We start from the raw sequence: 17,469 nt of genomic DNA, 5'->3' as shown, positions 1-17,469 counted from the left end.
TGGGGGACAGCTAGTGCATTAAATGAGTGGTGTTGCCGAGGAGAAGAGTGAAGGCGCTGGAAAGTTCGCCATACGCGACACAGTGGTTTGCCGGGATCCAACCAGATACAGAATGATCTACATTGATCGTTGTATAATTTGTCCATGCGACGACGTATTCTTCCTCTGCGTGCGCCTGCAGCCTCCTTAATGCCGAGAAACGACTTTGTGCGTCTACACCTGCATATCTCTACTCGGTGCGCCGATGTACTGCATGGAGCCTTTCTAATTCAATGTCAAAGTCTGTGCGAGTAATTGACCATGAGAAGCAGCGCGTGGCAGTATGCGTTGCGTACGCAATCACAAGCCGTATGCTACGTGCAAGACCACCATTGCATTCGGCGTCCATAAAAGCTTGAAATGAGGACCAGTCGCTTGTTCGAGAGACTATGGGTGAGGAAAAAAAAATTAGTCGGAGACACTTAAGACTACTTGTGTGGTGGAATGCAAAATCATTATACCGTTTGTAGACTTCGGAACGTCATGAACGCGTTCATTTTATACACTTATGAGGTTGCGACCCATTGGCTGCGCCGTCACGCGCCCAGTGACGCAAGCTCTAGGCCACACCTTTAGTCAGCCAGAACCGTGGAGCTGTCGTGCCCCCCCCGGTGGGGGGGACGGGTTCGATACCCACCCAGACCAAAATGTACCATATTTTCGTTTGAAATACATGAATTTAACTTGTTTACAGGAACGTCCCTAAGAAATGTCACGTCAATCCGAGCATTTTTTTACGTCTTTTTACTCTGCACCGTCGGCCATTTGTGGTATCATAGTTCGGTCACGCCGACTACGATCAATCTTTCGCGTAATGGGGCATGTAATGCTTCGCTATAATACTGTTAAGACCTTCTATAGCAACGTAAGTAGGACCTTATAGTAAGTTCCACGTGTTTTCAAGTCAGTAAACCAGTTTCCGCTCAAGGTAAGACATTGGGACACCGAAATAAGCATTTTTAGAGTCCTACCGATAAATTGACAATACGGTCAATGCATCGAGCAGAGAGAGAGAGAGAGAGAGAGAGAAATAGAAGAGAGGAAAGGCAGGGAGGTTAACCAGACGCACGCCCAGTTTGCTACCCTGCACTGGGGGAAAGTGCATCGAGCAGGCTCCTTGAATGCAAACAGGGCTTCTCAAACATTTGACAAACAAATTTTATTTCTTCATAACCGAGAAAGCGGTAACAATCGACATGGTAATTTTTGCGGCCTTCTATGAGCGGGCACAGCAGCGACATATAACTTGGCACGTATACGTTTCATGTGGAAGCAGGTTTCGAATACAAGGTCATGTAAAGAAGAATCACATAAGAGAACACTTGTGTGGCTCTATTTAACGCACTGACGTAAGAGAAGCGTGCGACAAAAGTTACACGAAGTGCAATGTCTTTCTCCACATCGACTCGGCAGGATGCATTACACTAGCGCACTAGAGAACACACTTTTCATATCAGGGCCACCGTTTCTGAGAGCATTTAGTTCACTTATTATTTCTTTTTTTTTCCGCGCAAGTGATAAGCAGATACTGATTTTTGAAAACAGCCGGAATACCTATTAGTGTCCTCGCAACTGACGTTCGGCCTTTCCTTGGTGGACAATGCTGTCACGCAATTATTCTCATGTCAGAGCAGAACGAGAACTGATTCTGCTGAAAAGCTCGGCGCTTACGACATTTTTGGTCAGTTAATTATAAAAAAAAATTTTTGGGTTTGTTCATTTTTCTGAAAAAGAGGATCGTCGATTGTGCTGGCTGGTAATGTTAATTGCTTACTGGGAGTAACGTCAACAATATCAAACATGCAAGTAAACTTGGAAAACAGTGTCGCATGCTTTTCCTTCGCTTGTGCATTTTGATTTGTCCCTCACTGTTTCTTCTGATGTGCATTGTTATCCTGCTATTACCACAAATAAAGCCAGTGTTACCAAGTAAACAGCTTCTGTAAAAGCCTATTTCTAATTAATGCACCGGTTTAGGAAGTTAATTATATGCCTTACGTGTGATTAACGACACCCTAATACTTCGAGTTATTGCTGCGAAGTGAATGAACGTAAAGATTGGCTAGAAACAAGTGACTCTGAGGAAGTGGGAATAAACACTAGTGGCTGGCCTGAGGTGGCCATGCTACATTATGGTCTGCTATTATGATTTTTTTTTGACATTGTGCCACTTAATACTGCGTGCATGGTGTCAATTAGTACACAGTACAAGAATATTTCAGCCTACCCTATTTTTATGCGTCATGGTTTCGCGAAATTAGCTCTGCCGAATGCTATAATGCGATGATATTTACACTAAAATGCCCGGCATTCCATTCTAGGGCGCACATAAGCAAAATTAGTCTAATACTATGCGAACGCGTAAATGGCAACAATGAATGAGAAGTGGCCAAAGGTTCTTGTTTTCCGGATATTTTTGCGCAGAACACGAAGTAACAAAAATACATTTATCTTGTTTTATTGATCTTTTGTTGCTGTGCTATGGAAATGAGGTTTACGAGTACCTTGAAACAGTATCGGTTTGAAAGGCGACTGATGGAAAGGGATGATGCTGATTCAAACACTTACCGCTTCGAACGACGAACCAGTTCGTATACCTTGTGTTGTTTATATGAAATTTGTGATTACATGCTGGGAATCTTATTGAGATCACGAGAAGCCGATACACAACGCCATTCGCGCCACATATTTACAGACATGCCTTCGAGTATTCGGCATTTGAACACATTTTCATCTGGAGAAGAGTACATAGCGTATGACTGCTCCTCGCTGTCACTAGTCCAACAACTTATAGCTTGTGACGACCCAATGGCGTAATGATAATCGTACCAGTAACACTACGTTGTTCATCGCGCATGCGCAAACTGGGTAAGTTCCTCTCGCTCCGTAGGCCCTAAATTCAACTTCCGGAAGTAAACCAATCCGGTGTCAATCACACTGGTGAGTGGACAGGCAAAATTATGCTTCACACTTTGTATTTGCTTGTGGACCTTACGTACTAGCCTGATAGTATAATAATGAGCAATGGGGGATGCAACAGGAAGATTTGCGTTCAGGGGTAGCGGCTCAACGCCTAAGGGGGGAGGGGAAGGGGAGGAAAGCTACTTGATATCTATTCGAGTCCCAGGTTCAATCTATCTACACGTCATGAGTAAGGGTTTCTTGAAAACAAGCTAAATTGCCTTTTACCGGGACTTGTTAAGCGCGTCGTAGCAATGTGGACATGATACGCTCATTTTCTAAGTTCCTCATATTTTTTTACAATGTTTCTTCCTTAAAATGTTTGTCATAACCAGGAATTGCCTCTGATTGTGGAGGAGGAGGAAAGAAAGAGAGAAGGCAGGGATGTTAACCAGAAACGGGTCTTGTTGGCTGCCCTACACTGAGGCACGGGAAAGGGGGGAATAGAAAGATGAGAGGGGGTGCGGATTCGAAAACTGAAAGGGGCAGTGTCGGCCAAACAATTTTAGAAGCGGTACGCTTACTTGTTTTCTTTTTCTGCTCACACTTTTGGCACCTATGGTGCTACGGGGATCTGCACAGAGCATTCATTCACCTACTCACGCACGTTTCTTATGTACAGATCATACACGCATAATATCTCGGGCGGAGTGCTGTAATCCACGCCACCTGTAGACCGCGCAATACGCGCGGATGAGTGCACGCTGCTTTGGCCCCTAGCGAGTCAGGGAGAGACAGTTACCAAGCGCTACATGTATAGTGCTCACGGAGACGACGACGAAGATAAAGCTTAAAAACGGATCCGGACTACGTCTACCTCGGAACAAGCTCCATGTTCTTGGCGACTGTCAAGCATGCCTGCACAATAAGCTGCTTTTCGCTGCGATAGCTAATTCAAGCGATATGATAGACATCTCCGCGAAGGGATCTCTCTTGCAGACTCAACCACACACGCACTCGCTCGCTTACTCACTCACCTATATATGTTCATCTTAACCAGAAGAATGAAGGCTTTCTTTCAAGAAAGATGAAAGTTCACGACAAACAAACACGGTCCAGCAAAGAGATACTGTAAAGTGTCCGCGTGGTGGTTCGGTGCCACCGCATGTTCTAATACTGCGTTACAATTATCTCGGTTACATCATTTAGTCGAGTGATTTATTTAAGTATGTTGAAACACACACGTAAGTTTGGTCATTGTTGGTGGGAATCTGAAGGTGATTTCTTAGTTAGGTAAGCTGCTCGTTGTGCACGCAGACAAATACGTTAACTCCATATTTCCATACGCATATGGAACATTCACGCCGTGAAATCCTATTTGCCAAATGCTGAGCTTAAATCAGTGCTCTCCATCATGAGATCATTAGCGACCTTGGAGTTTGAGGGCTGCTCTCTGTGGTAGCTTGACTAAAGAACTTGTGGTTCTTAGCTTCGCGACTAGGAAAGAACGCCGCGTGAACGAAGCAAGCAGTGTATGTACAAGGGAGACCAGTATGAAAGAGGAGGACCTGATTACCGTCGCAGACTGTCAGAAGTGATTGCGCTTTGGATTAAAATGAAAAAAAAAGAAATTGAATCCACATCGTGTAATTTTCTCGAATACGAGAAGTGCTTAGCACGTACGGACAATTTGTTATTAGGAGAAATAGGCCACTGGCCAATGTCAGAAATAGAAAATTGACGTTGCGCGATCTCTACAGATCCTGACATGCTTTTATCTGACCAGAAGGTGTTCCACCCAACTCTTGATTACACGACCAAGTTATGCTGCAATCCACAGATTTTCAGCACCAGTAACATGACCACACTCACGGCGTGAAAACGCCTTTTTCGGGCTTACGTTCATCGCAGACACTGCAACAAACACGATCTACAGAAACAACGTGCCAGCGTCCACGAACGTCATCTAAGAATATAAATACTGCAATTATGTACATCTGTGGTTTATATTAATTGTATACCTTACGCACGCACATACACTTACTTCGCACCATTTCGACGAGTATACGCGTACAAAGCACTGCGCGCAAATCGCTTGAGAGAAGAAAACGCGTGAACAACAGCTACAGTCGGCACAACCTCGCGAGAAGCGTTGAAAGTACACCGGTAACAAACGAAGCGGCAAGGAGTCGGCGAGGTATACAGAGGAGATGGTCCGGACTATATTTACTGACGGTGTTCCCTTGGTTCTATGTGTGTACAGGCGCGCTTCGGCACAGCGACACTACAGGGGTTTCGAAAGTGTGTACTCTGAAGATGCTCCCGTGGTGTCGTTACAGTCGACGACACGGCAAGACGGCTTTGCATGTCGTAAAACGCCTCCGGGTGTGGCATCCCGAGAAGCGAAGCAGCTCGGCGAGAGAACACGATTATCGTGGGGTCATCGTCCTGCACAAGCACACGGAACCGCACTCACGTGGGGAAAACGAGGTTTTCTTGTCTTTTTACAACTAAAACAGACCTATAGAGTTGCTCACGTAACACCCCTACACATCGGCAGCAGTCGCTGCGCTGGCGTCGTCACCGAGGAACGAGTGGCGAGTATACCATCGAGCCGGTTTGAAACTCGAGCAACTTAACAGTCAGTTCCGTACTAGATAAAACGGACCACAAATACCAGATGATTTTTTTTTCTTAGTAGAATAGAGTTGTGAAAAAACCTGTCACAGAAAGTGCAATACTGTCACATCAGCTGAACCGATTGAAGAGGCGGACATTAGTTCGACGACAAATGCTAGACCGGTGTTAGATAATTAACAATGTTTCACCAAATAAGATTATGGAACTTACTTTAGGGCACACGTCCCGACTGCGCAATCGAAGCCAATCAGTAAAGAAATCATATCCATTTAGCATAAACCCCGCACTTAGCACCCGTTTCGAGAAATACGTCCTTAAATTCTATGGAAAAATTCACGAAGTTCCAATTACCACGTACCGCACTGAAAAAAAAAATTAAGTGCTCGTAAGTGTTAACTGGAATATCAATGACACACCTGCAAAATACGTTAGGCATTTAAACCCGGCCCGCTAGTGCACCTTTGTTGCTACTGACAGTAACGATAATATGCGGCCCTCTCGCTCCATGTTCAGCAAGAATAAGAAGTAGATAACGCCAGTGGAAGGAATAAAGTGAGGCTGATGCAGCGTAGTCATCATCTCGAAAATCAGAGATCGAAATCATCACTTGCAAAGATCAGAGACTGCTTCGCGCCTTAACCATAGCAGTCGCCAGGCCATGCGGTGGCGCTCCTTAGGCAACGTTGGCAGTCTGAAAAATCTAGAGAGCTCTAGTTAAGAAGTAGGATTGTTTTTATGACTGCCAAGGCCACCTCCGAGTGGCGGTGCAACTTATGAGGTCAGAGCTAGGACTAAGAAGAGCCAAAAGCACCACGGATGCTACTGTCCCGGCAAGGCGTGAAGCGGTATGCGTTATACCTTTCTCAGATACGGCACGTGCCCTTCCACTTCCTTTGGGGCAGAGAGCGTATCATATCAGATGCGCAAGGAAATATTTATACAAAGTGAAAGATCACGAACGAAACACACAGGGCGCAGTGTACGCAACCTCCAGCTTAGCCTATTATAGAAGGAAATTGGAGTAGGCCGGAAACAAGTGCTTCTAACCTCCACACCTGATCTACAACCTAAACCCCACGACAATCACTGTCAATCCGTGAATTCGATCATTACAGGCCGAGCCAGTTTCGCAGCCGTTCATTCTGCATTAAAGTAAGACTCAAGTTATTGGAGAACTGTCGCTGAATTCGGTAAGATAGTCAATTTGCGGATTCGTTCTTTCATTGACCACGAGCGCACAATGGACACTGGACAAACTTTGAAAGTTCGCGGCGGACGGTTGTAGAGTGCGCGGGGACGTTACAGCTCGTATCGTGTGTGTATATAGTGCGCGTAGGACAGGAATGTATCGTATGTACATTATAGCTCAGTGCTTCGCGCAAAACAGGAGGTCTCAAGCAAGTTGCGATAACTCGCGGCTAGCTACTCGATTGAAATATGTACAACACTACTTTCTCGCACAGGGACAAGCTTGAAATGCTCGGCACGCTCAAGACAGAACACTGTTGGGAAGGCCCTCGGTGTCTATCGAAATGTGCGATGGGGCAAGGTGACGCGAAACACTCACGTAAATTAAGATGCACTGGTATTGTTAAATGAAAGACATTGCCTTTTACTTTCGTTCAAAAAAACCAAGTGTTTGATTTGTGACCTATGGCACGAGCCGGTTCAAACTTGGCATTTTTCTTAAGGTACGAACGTTTTTCACTTGACCCAGCGAAGTCACTGCACGAGTGACTGCAGCTGTCGTCAAGCCGCAGCTTGTTAGAAAGCGTGTGTAGCTTCAGCAGTTCCAAAGCACTATAAACAAGGGGTCTCAAACGCGCGACCGGTGGTCCCTAGCAGGTTTAACGGTCGAGCTTCACGGAGATCCTGCACTACTGCGTGACCAGACCCGTGTTGTCTTCTTGAAGATGCTCATCCTATTGCAGCCTATCTAGCCTAAGCCACAGGCAAAGCTGTTGGTATCCATCTCAAACACTCCGAACTGTGATTTGCGTGGAGAAAGGTGCCCAGAATCATCGGAAATGCTTGGTGGCAGAAGTGACAGTGGGGACGGCGACACAAGGTGACAAACGGTTACGTTTGTGCTTCTGCAATGCGGGGTAAAAGTTTGTAGGGGCAACCGTTCTGATAGTGTAGTGTTCTGTACGCCCCTTCGCCACCGTCGCACCTCATTTCCAAATGCGCTACATGTATTGACCCTGTCGTACGTTCAAGACCTCCACCTGGGCCTGTGTCAGCGTGCGTACATCTTCTGAAGGTCTGACACTTTCTCTCTAGTTCAATCACAGTCATACTAGCTACTCAGACTATAGCCCAACAAGCGATTCTTAAGAACCTCTTATGAGCGTTGGAAAGTCAAGTTACATTGCCCTGCTGCGCTTGAGAGCCGCTAGAGATCCCAGTTACGGGGCTGTGGCGACAGTTCTCTTCACTTGTGCAGTGACTTTATATTTTTCAGCATAGACTGTAGCAAACCGAACGTAACGAAATACCGAGATCAGGGCCGGTATTTTGTAGCGATGCCTTTAAAGTAATAATGCCTTTTCGCGCTTATTGCGCTTTGTCAGTGGTCAGAGCGACGGTCCGCTCACGATATCAACGTTGATAACGCGAGCGGACCGTCGCTCTGACCACTGACAAAGCGCGATAAGCGCGAAAAGGCACTATTACTTTAAAGGCATCGCTACAAAATACCGGCCCAGGCCTCTCTTTAAGCCGTGCGAGCTTTTCGCGTGGTGCTGCCAAAATCGCACCCGACTATTTACATCACGTAAAAGAGCGTGACTACGCGTTGTGGATCAGAGGCGGGCTCCAGCAGAGCGAAAGAGCGGCATTTACTAGCCCGTGCTGATTTGCAGGCCGTGGATTGTGCTTCGTCATAGCAAGCGGTAGCGATGACCAGCTCTAGAAACGCTGCACTGCGCAAAGCGCTCAATAAGCTGCAGCAAGCTGCCGTCTGGAAAGCGGAAATATGGCTTTGCTGTTCGCCTCTGCGCGGTGAGATAGATAAAAATGCTGCGCACACGCTGAAGACGGAGACAACCGCGGTACACGTGAGCACCGACAGCATGATACTACGCTTCTTCATTGCGCTCTGAACGTGTGCCTTCAACGAACTTAGCAGTCGGCTTTTGGCGAATGTGCTTTCCAATCGATTACTTTCATAACTTTTTTTTTTAGCGCACAAGTACAAGTGCATGGATAACCAACATGCCCAAGCATATGCTGCTTCATCAATCAACCCTAGCTGCCTGGAAAAAAAAAAAAACCACCCAAGACAGTCAAACGCTCGTAACAGGAACATCGACTACCTGACGAACATTCTGTACCACACACGCGGCGAAAGAGCACAAGAGGTTAACAAGCGAAGACCCTGCAATTCTTCACAGCGAGAGAAAACTCGAGTCCTCTGCGAAGGCTGGGAGGTGCAACAGGTGAGAATCTGAACGCTGTGTTTCGCCGCTGCGCGAGCGTCCCGTTATGTCAGCGATGCATCGTTCACGAGGCTGTCCTCAGGACGTCTGCTCGTTGGAGGCTGCGGCAACAAGTTGGGGCTGCGGCGACGGGGCGTGCGTGCAGACGTGCGTGGCTTCGCAGGCTCCGCCGGGCCTCCCGCTGGTACTGGCGACGCTGGCTTCATGATGGCCGCGCGGCATGCCATCAGGCGTCGCGGGTCGCTCGACTCCCGCGGCGGTCGAGGAACCCTGGGTGTGCACGCCGTGTTCGGGGCTGTTGCGCGAGTGCAAGCCCGACGAAGGCGGGGGCAGCTCGGGCACAATGAACTGCACCTGCGGGGATAGACAACAGCACGAACGCCAGGTTAGTCTATGCACGGACGTGAAGTGATCGGGCGAAGTATCTATCGTTGAGAATCATGGCGCTGTATGCCTTTTTCCGTGATTCATGCGCTAATGGCAGATAAGCTGTTCCAAAGGTTGCAAGCATACGCCTGTGTATGGCCTTAGCTAGATTTAGGACTTCTGGTGAGTTATACTTTAAGTTTGCTCCGCGCTTGCCATGTGCTCTTTGATTTATGAATCTTACGGGAAACCTATAAATACATCGGTAGAGAGATTGCTACGTGTGCCTTGAGCTGTGGGTGTAAATATTTATCCAGGATCGGCTGAAAGACGGACTATCGACTCGATTTTCGACTGTAGCTCCGCGGCTCGTGATCTGTCTACCCCTATCTCTACGGGTGTCATCAAAGTACGGAGACAGGGGACTGACAAACCGTGCTGAAGACAGGAACTCCCGACATCTACGTAGATAAATGATGCGTGCTTATTCCGAAATCCTACAATCCCCCCCCCCCCTTTTCACACACACACACACACACACACACACACACACACACACACACACACACACACACACACACACACACACACACACACACACACACACACCACACACACACCACACACACACACACACACACACACACACACACACACACACACACGCACACACGCACGCACGCACGCACGCACTTGAAAGAGCATATCTGGCTGTATCACCGACGCGATTCGCACCTGCGTGTGCGGGTGGTGCTTTTTCTTCTGCGAGGCGAGCCGGAAGCTTCGCCGCAGCGGCGCGCAGTTGGGGTACGCCCTCTGGGACACGTCGTCCCCGAAGAGCAGGTCGCCCGCGCGGCGCCGCAGGCTGCGGTTGCGTATGCTGCCCGTGGCGCCGATGCCGATGCCGCTGCCCAGCTCTGCGTCCTCGTCATCGTCATCGTACGAGCGGCCCGTGACGCGGTCGTAGACGAGCGTCACCAGGATGACGACCAGGATGAGCCCGCCCACGATGGTGAGCATGATGCCGATGGAGGCGAGCGTCTCGGTGGCCACGAGCACCGCGCCGCACAGCAGCGCCAGGAAGGCGAACACAAGGTTGAGGATGAGTCCGCAGCAGCGGCGCGTGCAGAGGTAGAGCGCTAGCAGGCCTGGGATCACGATGGGGCTCGAGATGAGCAGGTACTCCCACGAGGCGCGGCCGGGCGGCTGGGCGACCGTGAGCGCGATGGCGAAGCACAGCCCGATGCCCAGCACCGAGAGGAACGCCAGCACGCCCAGGTAGCGGCACAGGCGGCGCCATTTTGGCCGCTGGCTCTGTAGAGGGTTCTCACCGGCGCTCTCGCTGATGGCGATCAGGCCCGGCGCGTAGTTCTCGGCCGCCCACATCGTCACATGCCGCCGCCGGGCTGCTGCTCGTTTGCCGCCGGCCGCTCTGCGAAAAACATGTGGCGGAAGGTAAATCTAAACTGAAAATTCTATAACGATAGCGTCTGGCACTGCATGGCAGAGGTGTGATCAGTGGGATGGGGGTGGGGGTGGTTTCATTGTCAGAACACCGCGCTTTCTATCAAATTTTGTTAATGGTGTTCCGCATAAAGATCTCTTATTAGGTGCAGGCCGAAAGAACCTGCCGAAATTATGTAGAGCCAACCTCCCCCCCCCCCTTCACTAGAAGAAAGAAAGACGTTCTGGCGGCACTACTGTTATCAAAACAAGGTGAAAGTACTGGAAACATTCGGCAAAAAATTACAGCAGAACTCATCTCACGGTGCCTGTCGACGGTAATGCGAATAGCATTCGAGCAATGAAGCGATAGACCTTATTCCTGAAATCACGTTTATTTAACACGTGTAGTGGTAGTTCTGATACTCTCGTTACTTCGGCCAGATGCCACATACTCCGATATCGTCCAACTCTGCTCTGGCAGTCGCTTGCCAAGGTCGCCCATGAACATGGAGGCATGACAAAGACTGTACGACACCCACGCATTGACGATGAAATGACGAAGAAGGAATGATATTGACGGAAACACACAGGCATGATGACAATGAGATGTCGATTCTGAAATTATGATTTGGTGTAACGACAATAGCGTGTGACGATGACTGTATCACGAAACCTGTATGACGACGATTACGTGACGACGACCTCACCCTGAGAGTCAGATGACGAAGCTGCAGTGACGATGATGGCACGAGCACGATGGCATTACGGCGAAGGTCTGGCAATGGAGGCATCATGGGGACCGTCTGACGATGACGACATGACAAGGGCGGCATAATCACAACTGAATGACGGCAGTATGAATACAATGCAATGACGAAGAAAGATTGACGTGGATGGAATGACGAAAGCGGTATGACGAGGATGACGTTACTGAAGTGATGACAATGATGAAACGACAACGTGACGACGATGGCGTGACGACCATTGCGTAATGACGACCGTGTTACGGCCAAGACGGCGTCACGAGCCCGCACACATACCTATAGTTGCCCAAGCTATTAGGTAACTGACTACTGGGTCGTAGTAGGACAGCATGACGACACTCAGATCACGAAGTTGGAATGATGACCAATGAACGACCACGACGGCATCACTAAGTGGAGTGCCAACGAATGCACGACGACTGTATGACAATGATGGCGTGACGACGCCAGCATGACGAGTGCCGGGTGACAAACGTGGAATGACGGCGATATAACGGCCACGCGATGTCATCCCGATCATGAGTCTATACCTTGCGGGACCACTTGGGGCCACTGGGTAGGGGTAGAAGCCAGTGACGACGACGGCATGTCTCGAGATATCGAGGATGTTACGCAGCACCACTGTGTGGAAATGAGCCAGTTTCCGACGAATGGCTAGAATAGAGAAGTGCTGAAAGAGGGAAGAAAGGGTGCTGAGATGGATGCGTTGAGTGACGAGAATCTGTCGACACGAACTATAAAGTGCGACGCCTCAAAGTTGGTGATGGCCTCGCGACGTGGATTTGCATTTCCTCTAGTCTTTGCAAGTGATCTCTTGGGTTATATTGGGCAATATGGATTTCGATTCTCTTTGTCTAATTTACTCTCTTTCTCTCAACACCTCAACGGCAGTTCTCAAGTCTGCTTTAAGTTTACCCGCCAGCTCCTGCACTATGTTCTTGGGCCTTCGAGCAGCGCTGCTAGTGCTTTGAGTGCATAGAAGGCATTGTTAATCTTCCTCCTAGGTCTCAACCAAACATTTTTGTTTAAAACATTATATCCTGGGATTCTACGTGCCAAAGCACGATAGGATGAGGAAGCACACCGTATTATGGAACTTTGGATTATTTTGACCACCTGGTGTTGTCTAATGTGCGCCTAAATAAAAGTACGCGAGCGTGTGTGCATTTTGCCCCCTTCTAAATGCGGCCGCAGCGGCCGAGATTGAACTCGGGACCTCGAGCTCAGCAGCGGACACTTTGTTGCCTGTTACCATGCGTGTTTATGCTCGTTACATGCGTAGCTTGTGCATGTTGTGTGCGTGTGTCTTTACTATATGTATGAGCGGGTCATTTCATGGATCACACTTGTCATCTGAAGTAGCATGCGTGTGGTCTTCAAGATCTCCCGATCATATAAACATCCGCAAGATCATATCAAGAATGTCTCTCCCTCTCTTAACCTGCAGCAAAGCCACACTTACTAGACATCTGAAATATGGTTGTAAAAAAAAAAAAGAATAAGAAAAAATGACATCGCTTACTTATCAATAAAAATGAATTGAATTGAAAAAATTAAATTGAAAGATAATGCCTAATCGAGCAGAGCAGTAGAAATACTGTCAATGCCTATACAAAAGTGCATAATATTACTGGGTGTCTCAGCTAACGTTAGCCAAGCTGTTTAATTTGTTTGAATGTTCTTTTTCATAGTTAGCCAAGTAATTAAAACACAAAGATATCTGTGTGGCGGAAGATGACTGGAGACCGTATAGATCTCGGAGCTATATTTTTAAATATATAGAGCTTCAAGCTTGGTTAAAGTTAGCTGGGACATCCTATATACCTCGATACCATTTGTTCAGTATCCGGAACGTTCTGTCCTGAATTTCAACCTAAAATCATGCATTTTCTCAGGATCAGTGCACGAGTGATGCAATGGTGTTTAAGCTCTTCCGGGTTTTATTTGGCATTGATGCTCATGTACATTTTTAAACTAATCCAACTAGCCCTGCCGCTATTTGAGGACATTTGGACTGTGGGACCGACTCTATAAGAGTTGTAGCGCGTTGGCATCGCGTTCGTTTGCGCGCTTATTTTCTTTCTCTAGTTAGCTTTTTTGATCTCTTCTTTCCTTTCGTCACCTTTCATTTCCTTTACCCTATCCTTCAGCCCAAGGTGACCAGCCGATATTTATACTGTCTAAGCTTTCTGTCTTTCCTTCTCTTTTTAATCCTCCTAATTAAACCTGCGCTTACCGATGTCATGACTCTCGAACACAGCTTTCTGATAAAACCTGAACCTAAAGCCCCAACTGAACCGTCTGGCCGCTACACAATGAGCCTGCATTGGGCGAAAACGAATGAATGGAAGAAAGCAAGCAAGCAAGAAAGAAAGAAAAAGTAGAAGGAAGGAAAGAAAGAAAGAAAGGAAGAAAGAAAGAGAGAAAGAGAGAAAGAGAGAAAGAGAGAAAGAGAAGAAAGAAAGAAAGAAAGAAAGAAAGAAAGAAAGAAAGAAAGAAAGAAAGAAAGAAAGAAAGAAGAAGATACGCCGCAACTGCGAGAACATGCGCGCACTGACTTATTCGCAAGTCGTTCGCGCCGTTTAATCTTTCACAGAAGACAACTATGCTTCCGTTTTGGGAACGTGCGGTTCGCGCTTCGGTATTCAAACGTTTACACCCGTAAAACCTTGAACTCTAAGAAACTACTGCGGAGAAGCTTTCCGTACACGATGAATTTATTTCAGCGCCATACTATAGCTTAACGGTAGTAGAAGGACTTCCGCCAAACAGATGACTCGATCCAGCGCACACAAGAATTAATGAGCCAACGCAGAAACTTGGAGCCCTGATTACTTCATATGCCAGCGCTCTGCTCTTCGGGTACCAGGTAAGGACTTCCAGGTAAGAACGGTTGCGAGCGCAAACGCGCTCGCAACCGAGACTTAATCGTCGCACAACAGTGCCAAGTCTCCTACTTCGAGGGTATAAACAATCCGTTCGTGCTTAAAGCAGCTTTGAGTGGTTTCGCGATTTAGTTTCATTATAGTCTGTCTGCGTGGAACCACTTTCATGACAGCAAAACATAACCGGCCATTCTCTTCCCATAATGCGCGTCGCAGTTACGAAAGTGTGCTCCTGGCTACAGGCATTGTTGAAACATACGTGCAGGATGGCTCGTTACGGTTTGTGAATGAATGAACCGCCAAGCGGTCCTCTTGTTCCTTAAGGTTCCTTCTCACTATTTCCAAAACACGCGCTGTGCAGCACGCAGTTAGGTCGGTCCCGTCGCAGCATAATAATTTGCCGTCGTGCTGTTTGTAGAGGACAATAACCGCATTGCCTACACCGTGTTAGAAATCCAAAGGGTTCCAGTCACTGACAAAGTCATCATTGATCATGTAGTCGGTGAGTCGAGAGACAGATGAAACGTCGCTGAAGAAAGCGAGTTGAAAATACCGAGGCCGGGAAAGACGAGAAGACGAGAGGAAAGCTTTTCTGTCCGCCAGTTTCTGTAGCATTTCTGTATTTTTTTGCATGCAGCCACTTCCGGTTGCAATTGCCAGCATGCTCCTCGCTTTCCCCTTTTTTTCCAGTGTATCATCGTCATCAGCCTATATTTATGTCCACTGCAGGACGAAGGCCTCTCCATGTGATCTCCAATTACCCCTGTCTTGCGCTAGCTGATTCCAACTTGCGCCTGCAAATTTACTGACTTCATCACCTCACCTAGTTTTCTGCCGTCCTCGACTGCGCTTCCCTTCTCTTGGTATCCATTCTGTAACTCTAGTGGTCCACCGGTTATCCATTCTACTCATTACGTGGCCTGTCCAACTCCATTTTTTCCGCTTAATGTCAACTAGAATATCGGCTATCCCCATTTGTTCTCCGATCCACACCACTCTCTTCCTGTCTCTAATTAACGTTAGGCCTACCATTTTTCGTTCCATCGCTCTTTGTGTGGTCCTTAACTTGTTCTCGAGCTTATTTGTTAACCTCCAAGTTTCCACCCTTTATGTTAGCACCGGTAGAATGCAATGATTATTCACTTTTCTTTTCAACGACAGTGGTAAGCTCCCAGTCAGGATTTGGCAATGCCTGCCCTATGCACTCCAACCCAATTTTATTCTTCTGTAAATTGCTTTCTCATGATCAGGGTCCCCTGTGAGTAATTGATCTAGATAAACGTGCTCCTTTATAGGCTGTAGAGGCTGACTGGCGATCTTGAATTCTTGTTCCTTTGCCAGGCTATTGAACATTGTCTTTGTCTTACACTTCCTCTCTCACACTTTCTCGGTTAAGGTCCTCAATCATTTGTTGTAATTCGTCCCCAATGTTGATGAATAGGACAATGTCATCTGTAAACCGAAGGTTGCTGAGATATTCGCCGTTGATCCTCACTCCTAAGCCTTCCCAGTCTAAGAGCTTGAATACTTCTTCTACGCATGTAGTGAATAGCATTGGAGAGATTGTGCCTCCTTGCCTGACCCCTTTCTTGATAGATATCTTTCTACTTTTCTTGTGGGGAACCAAAGTTGCTGTGCAATGCTTGTAGATATTTGCCCAGATATTCACGTATGCCTCCTTGTACGCCTTGATTACGCAGTGCCTCTATGACTGCTGGTATCTCTACTGAATCAAATGCTTTTTCATAATCTATGATAAGCCATATAGAGAGATTGAGTGTACTCCACAGATTTCTCTATTACCTGATTGATGACATGGATATGATCCATTGTAGAATATCCCTTCCTGAAGCCAGCCTGTTCTCTTGGTCAAGTGTGTATATGCTTTCAAATCAAATAATAATAAATAATCATAATACCTTCTTCTTTCACGAACAAGACGCCAGAAAGCGGAGACCGAGAAGTGCCCCCTCCCCCTTGACCCGAAGTTCGTCCCATCCACCTCGCGAATGTAAGTGTATATTCGGGTGGTCGTTTGAGAGCGCTCTGGTTGTGCTACAAAAGCAGTGAAAAACAGCTTCATTGCTTTAGTACTGGAATAACCGGATATGTAAGTGATGTTCCTGCTTTATTTTCATCCGCAGAGGCCTCTTATGGTAGCAGTAACGTTTAGTTTTCGCTTGCTTCCATGACCTTTGTAGCACTACCAGAGCGCTCTGAAACTACCACCCGAATATGCCTTTATTCTAGCCACAGTCTTTCTTTCTCTCGTCTCCCCCCGCAAAACAATGGGCGCGTCGATGAAGCGCAGGCCTCGCCGATGCCTCGTCTGGCGCTTTCTTGCATTCTACACATCGAGAAACCGATACCCTAGAATCGGAAGAGGACCATACCACCATTGAGATGCGGGCGCGCCGCGCGTGTGGCCGTATTGATTTCCGCGGATGCCCGTGAATGAGAAACAGTGCCGGTTTCTTTCTGGCCGAGGTGGATGTCAGCCTAATGGACGTGAGGTTCGAACGAGAGACGGGGATATATATATATATATATATATATATATATATATATATATATTACATAAACTTTATGTAAAGAGCAGACGATGATGGTCGTCTCCAGTGGGGCAGCATCCTCAGGCCAGGACGCCGTGGGAAGAAATAAACATTGCTAGGGGGCCACACTCGAGAGGAGAAAGCCTTAGGTGTCACCCAGAAACAGTGGTGTAGCCAAGCAAACTACACACGCGCACACACAAAATAAGTTTGCAGACTTAAGCGATTCCTGAGGCTCTGAATTCATTTACTACGATAACAGGCTGTCACCGCGGACGCCGCCATTTTCCCAAGAAAATCTTTTTCTTTGAGATGCGCACAACGTCGTTTTTCTTTGCCCGCCGCAGTAGTTCCCTAGTGTGGCCTCCGAAACACATGCACAGACGCCGCAGATCTGAGAGTTTGCGCCCCGCACAGTGTATCCTCCGGAGACTTC

At 47.5% G+C, this 17,469-nt stretch overlaps 1 protein-coding gene and 1 long non-coding RNA gene across 2 annotated transcripts in view; one reads left to right on the top strand and one right to left on the bottom strand.

Annotated features, from left to right (window-relative positions):
- The first annotated feature begins 8,883 nt into the window (after positions 1-8,883).
- The window catches only part of LOC125944675 (uncharacterized), a 39,057-nt gene continuing 30,471 nt past the window's right edge, over positions 8,884-17,469 (top strand). The window contains exons 1-2 of the long non-coding RNA XR_007466350.1: positions 8,884-9,020; positions 9,184-9,405. This is a non-coding gene — a long non-coding RNA (uncharacterized LOC125944675). The remainder of the gene's footprint in view (positions 9,021-9,183; positions 9,406-17,469) is intronic.
- Positions 9,011-17,469, bottom strand: part of LOC119449730 (uncharacterized) — an 85,527-nt gene continuing 77,068 nt past the window's right edge. Inside the window, exons 2-3 of the mRNA XM_037712974.2 lie at positions 10,122-10,818; positions 9,011-9,374 (exon numbers count right to left, since the gene is read on the bottom strand). Coding sequence (XP_037568902.1) covers positions 9,099-9,374; positions 10,122-10,772 — 927 coding nt within the window. The 5' untranslated portion in view covers positions 10,773-10,818 and the 3' untranslated portion in view covers positions 9,011-9,098. The remainder of the gene's footprint in view (positions 9,375-10,121; positions 10,819-17,469) is intronic.

The sequence above is a fragment of the Dermacentor silvarum genome, chromosome 4 (assembly GCF_013339745.2).
Source record: "Dermacentor silvarum isolate Dsil-2018 chromosome 4, BIME_Dsil_1.4, whole genome shotgun sequence".
In the NCBI taxonomy this organism is placed as follows: Eukaryota; Metazoa; Arthropoda; class Arachnida; order Ixodida; family Ixodidae; genus Dermacentor; species Dermacentor silvarum.
The sequence above is the reverse complement of the archived record's forward strand: the minus strand, read 5'-3'. Positions and strand labels throughout refer to the sequence as shown.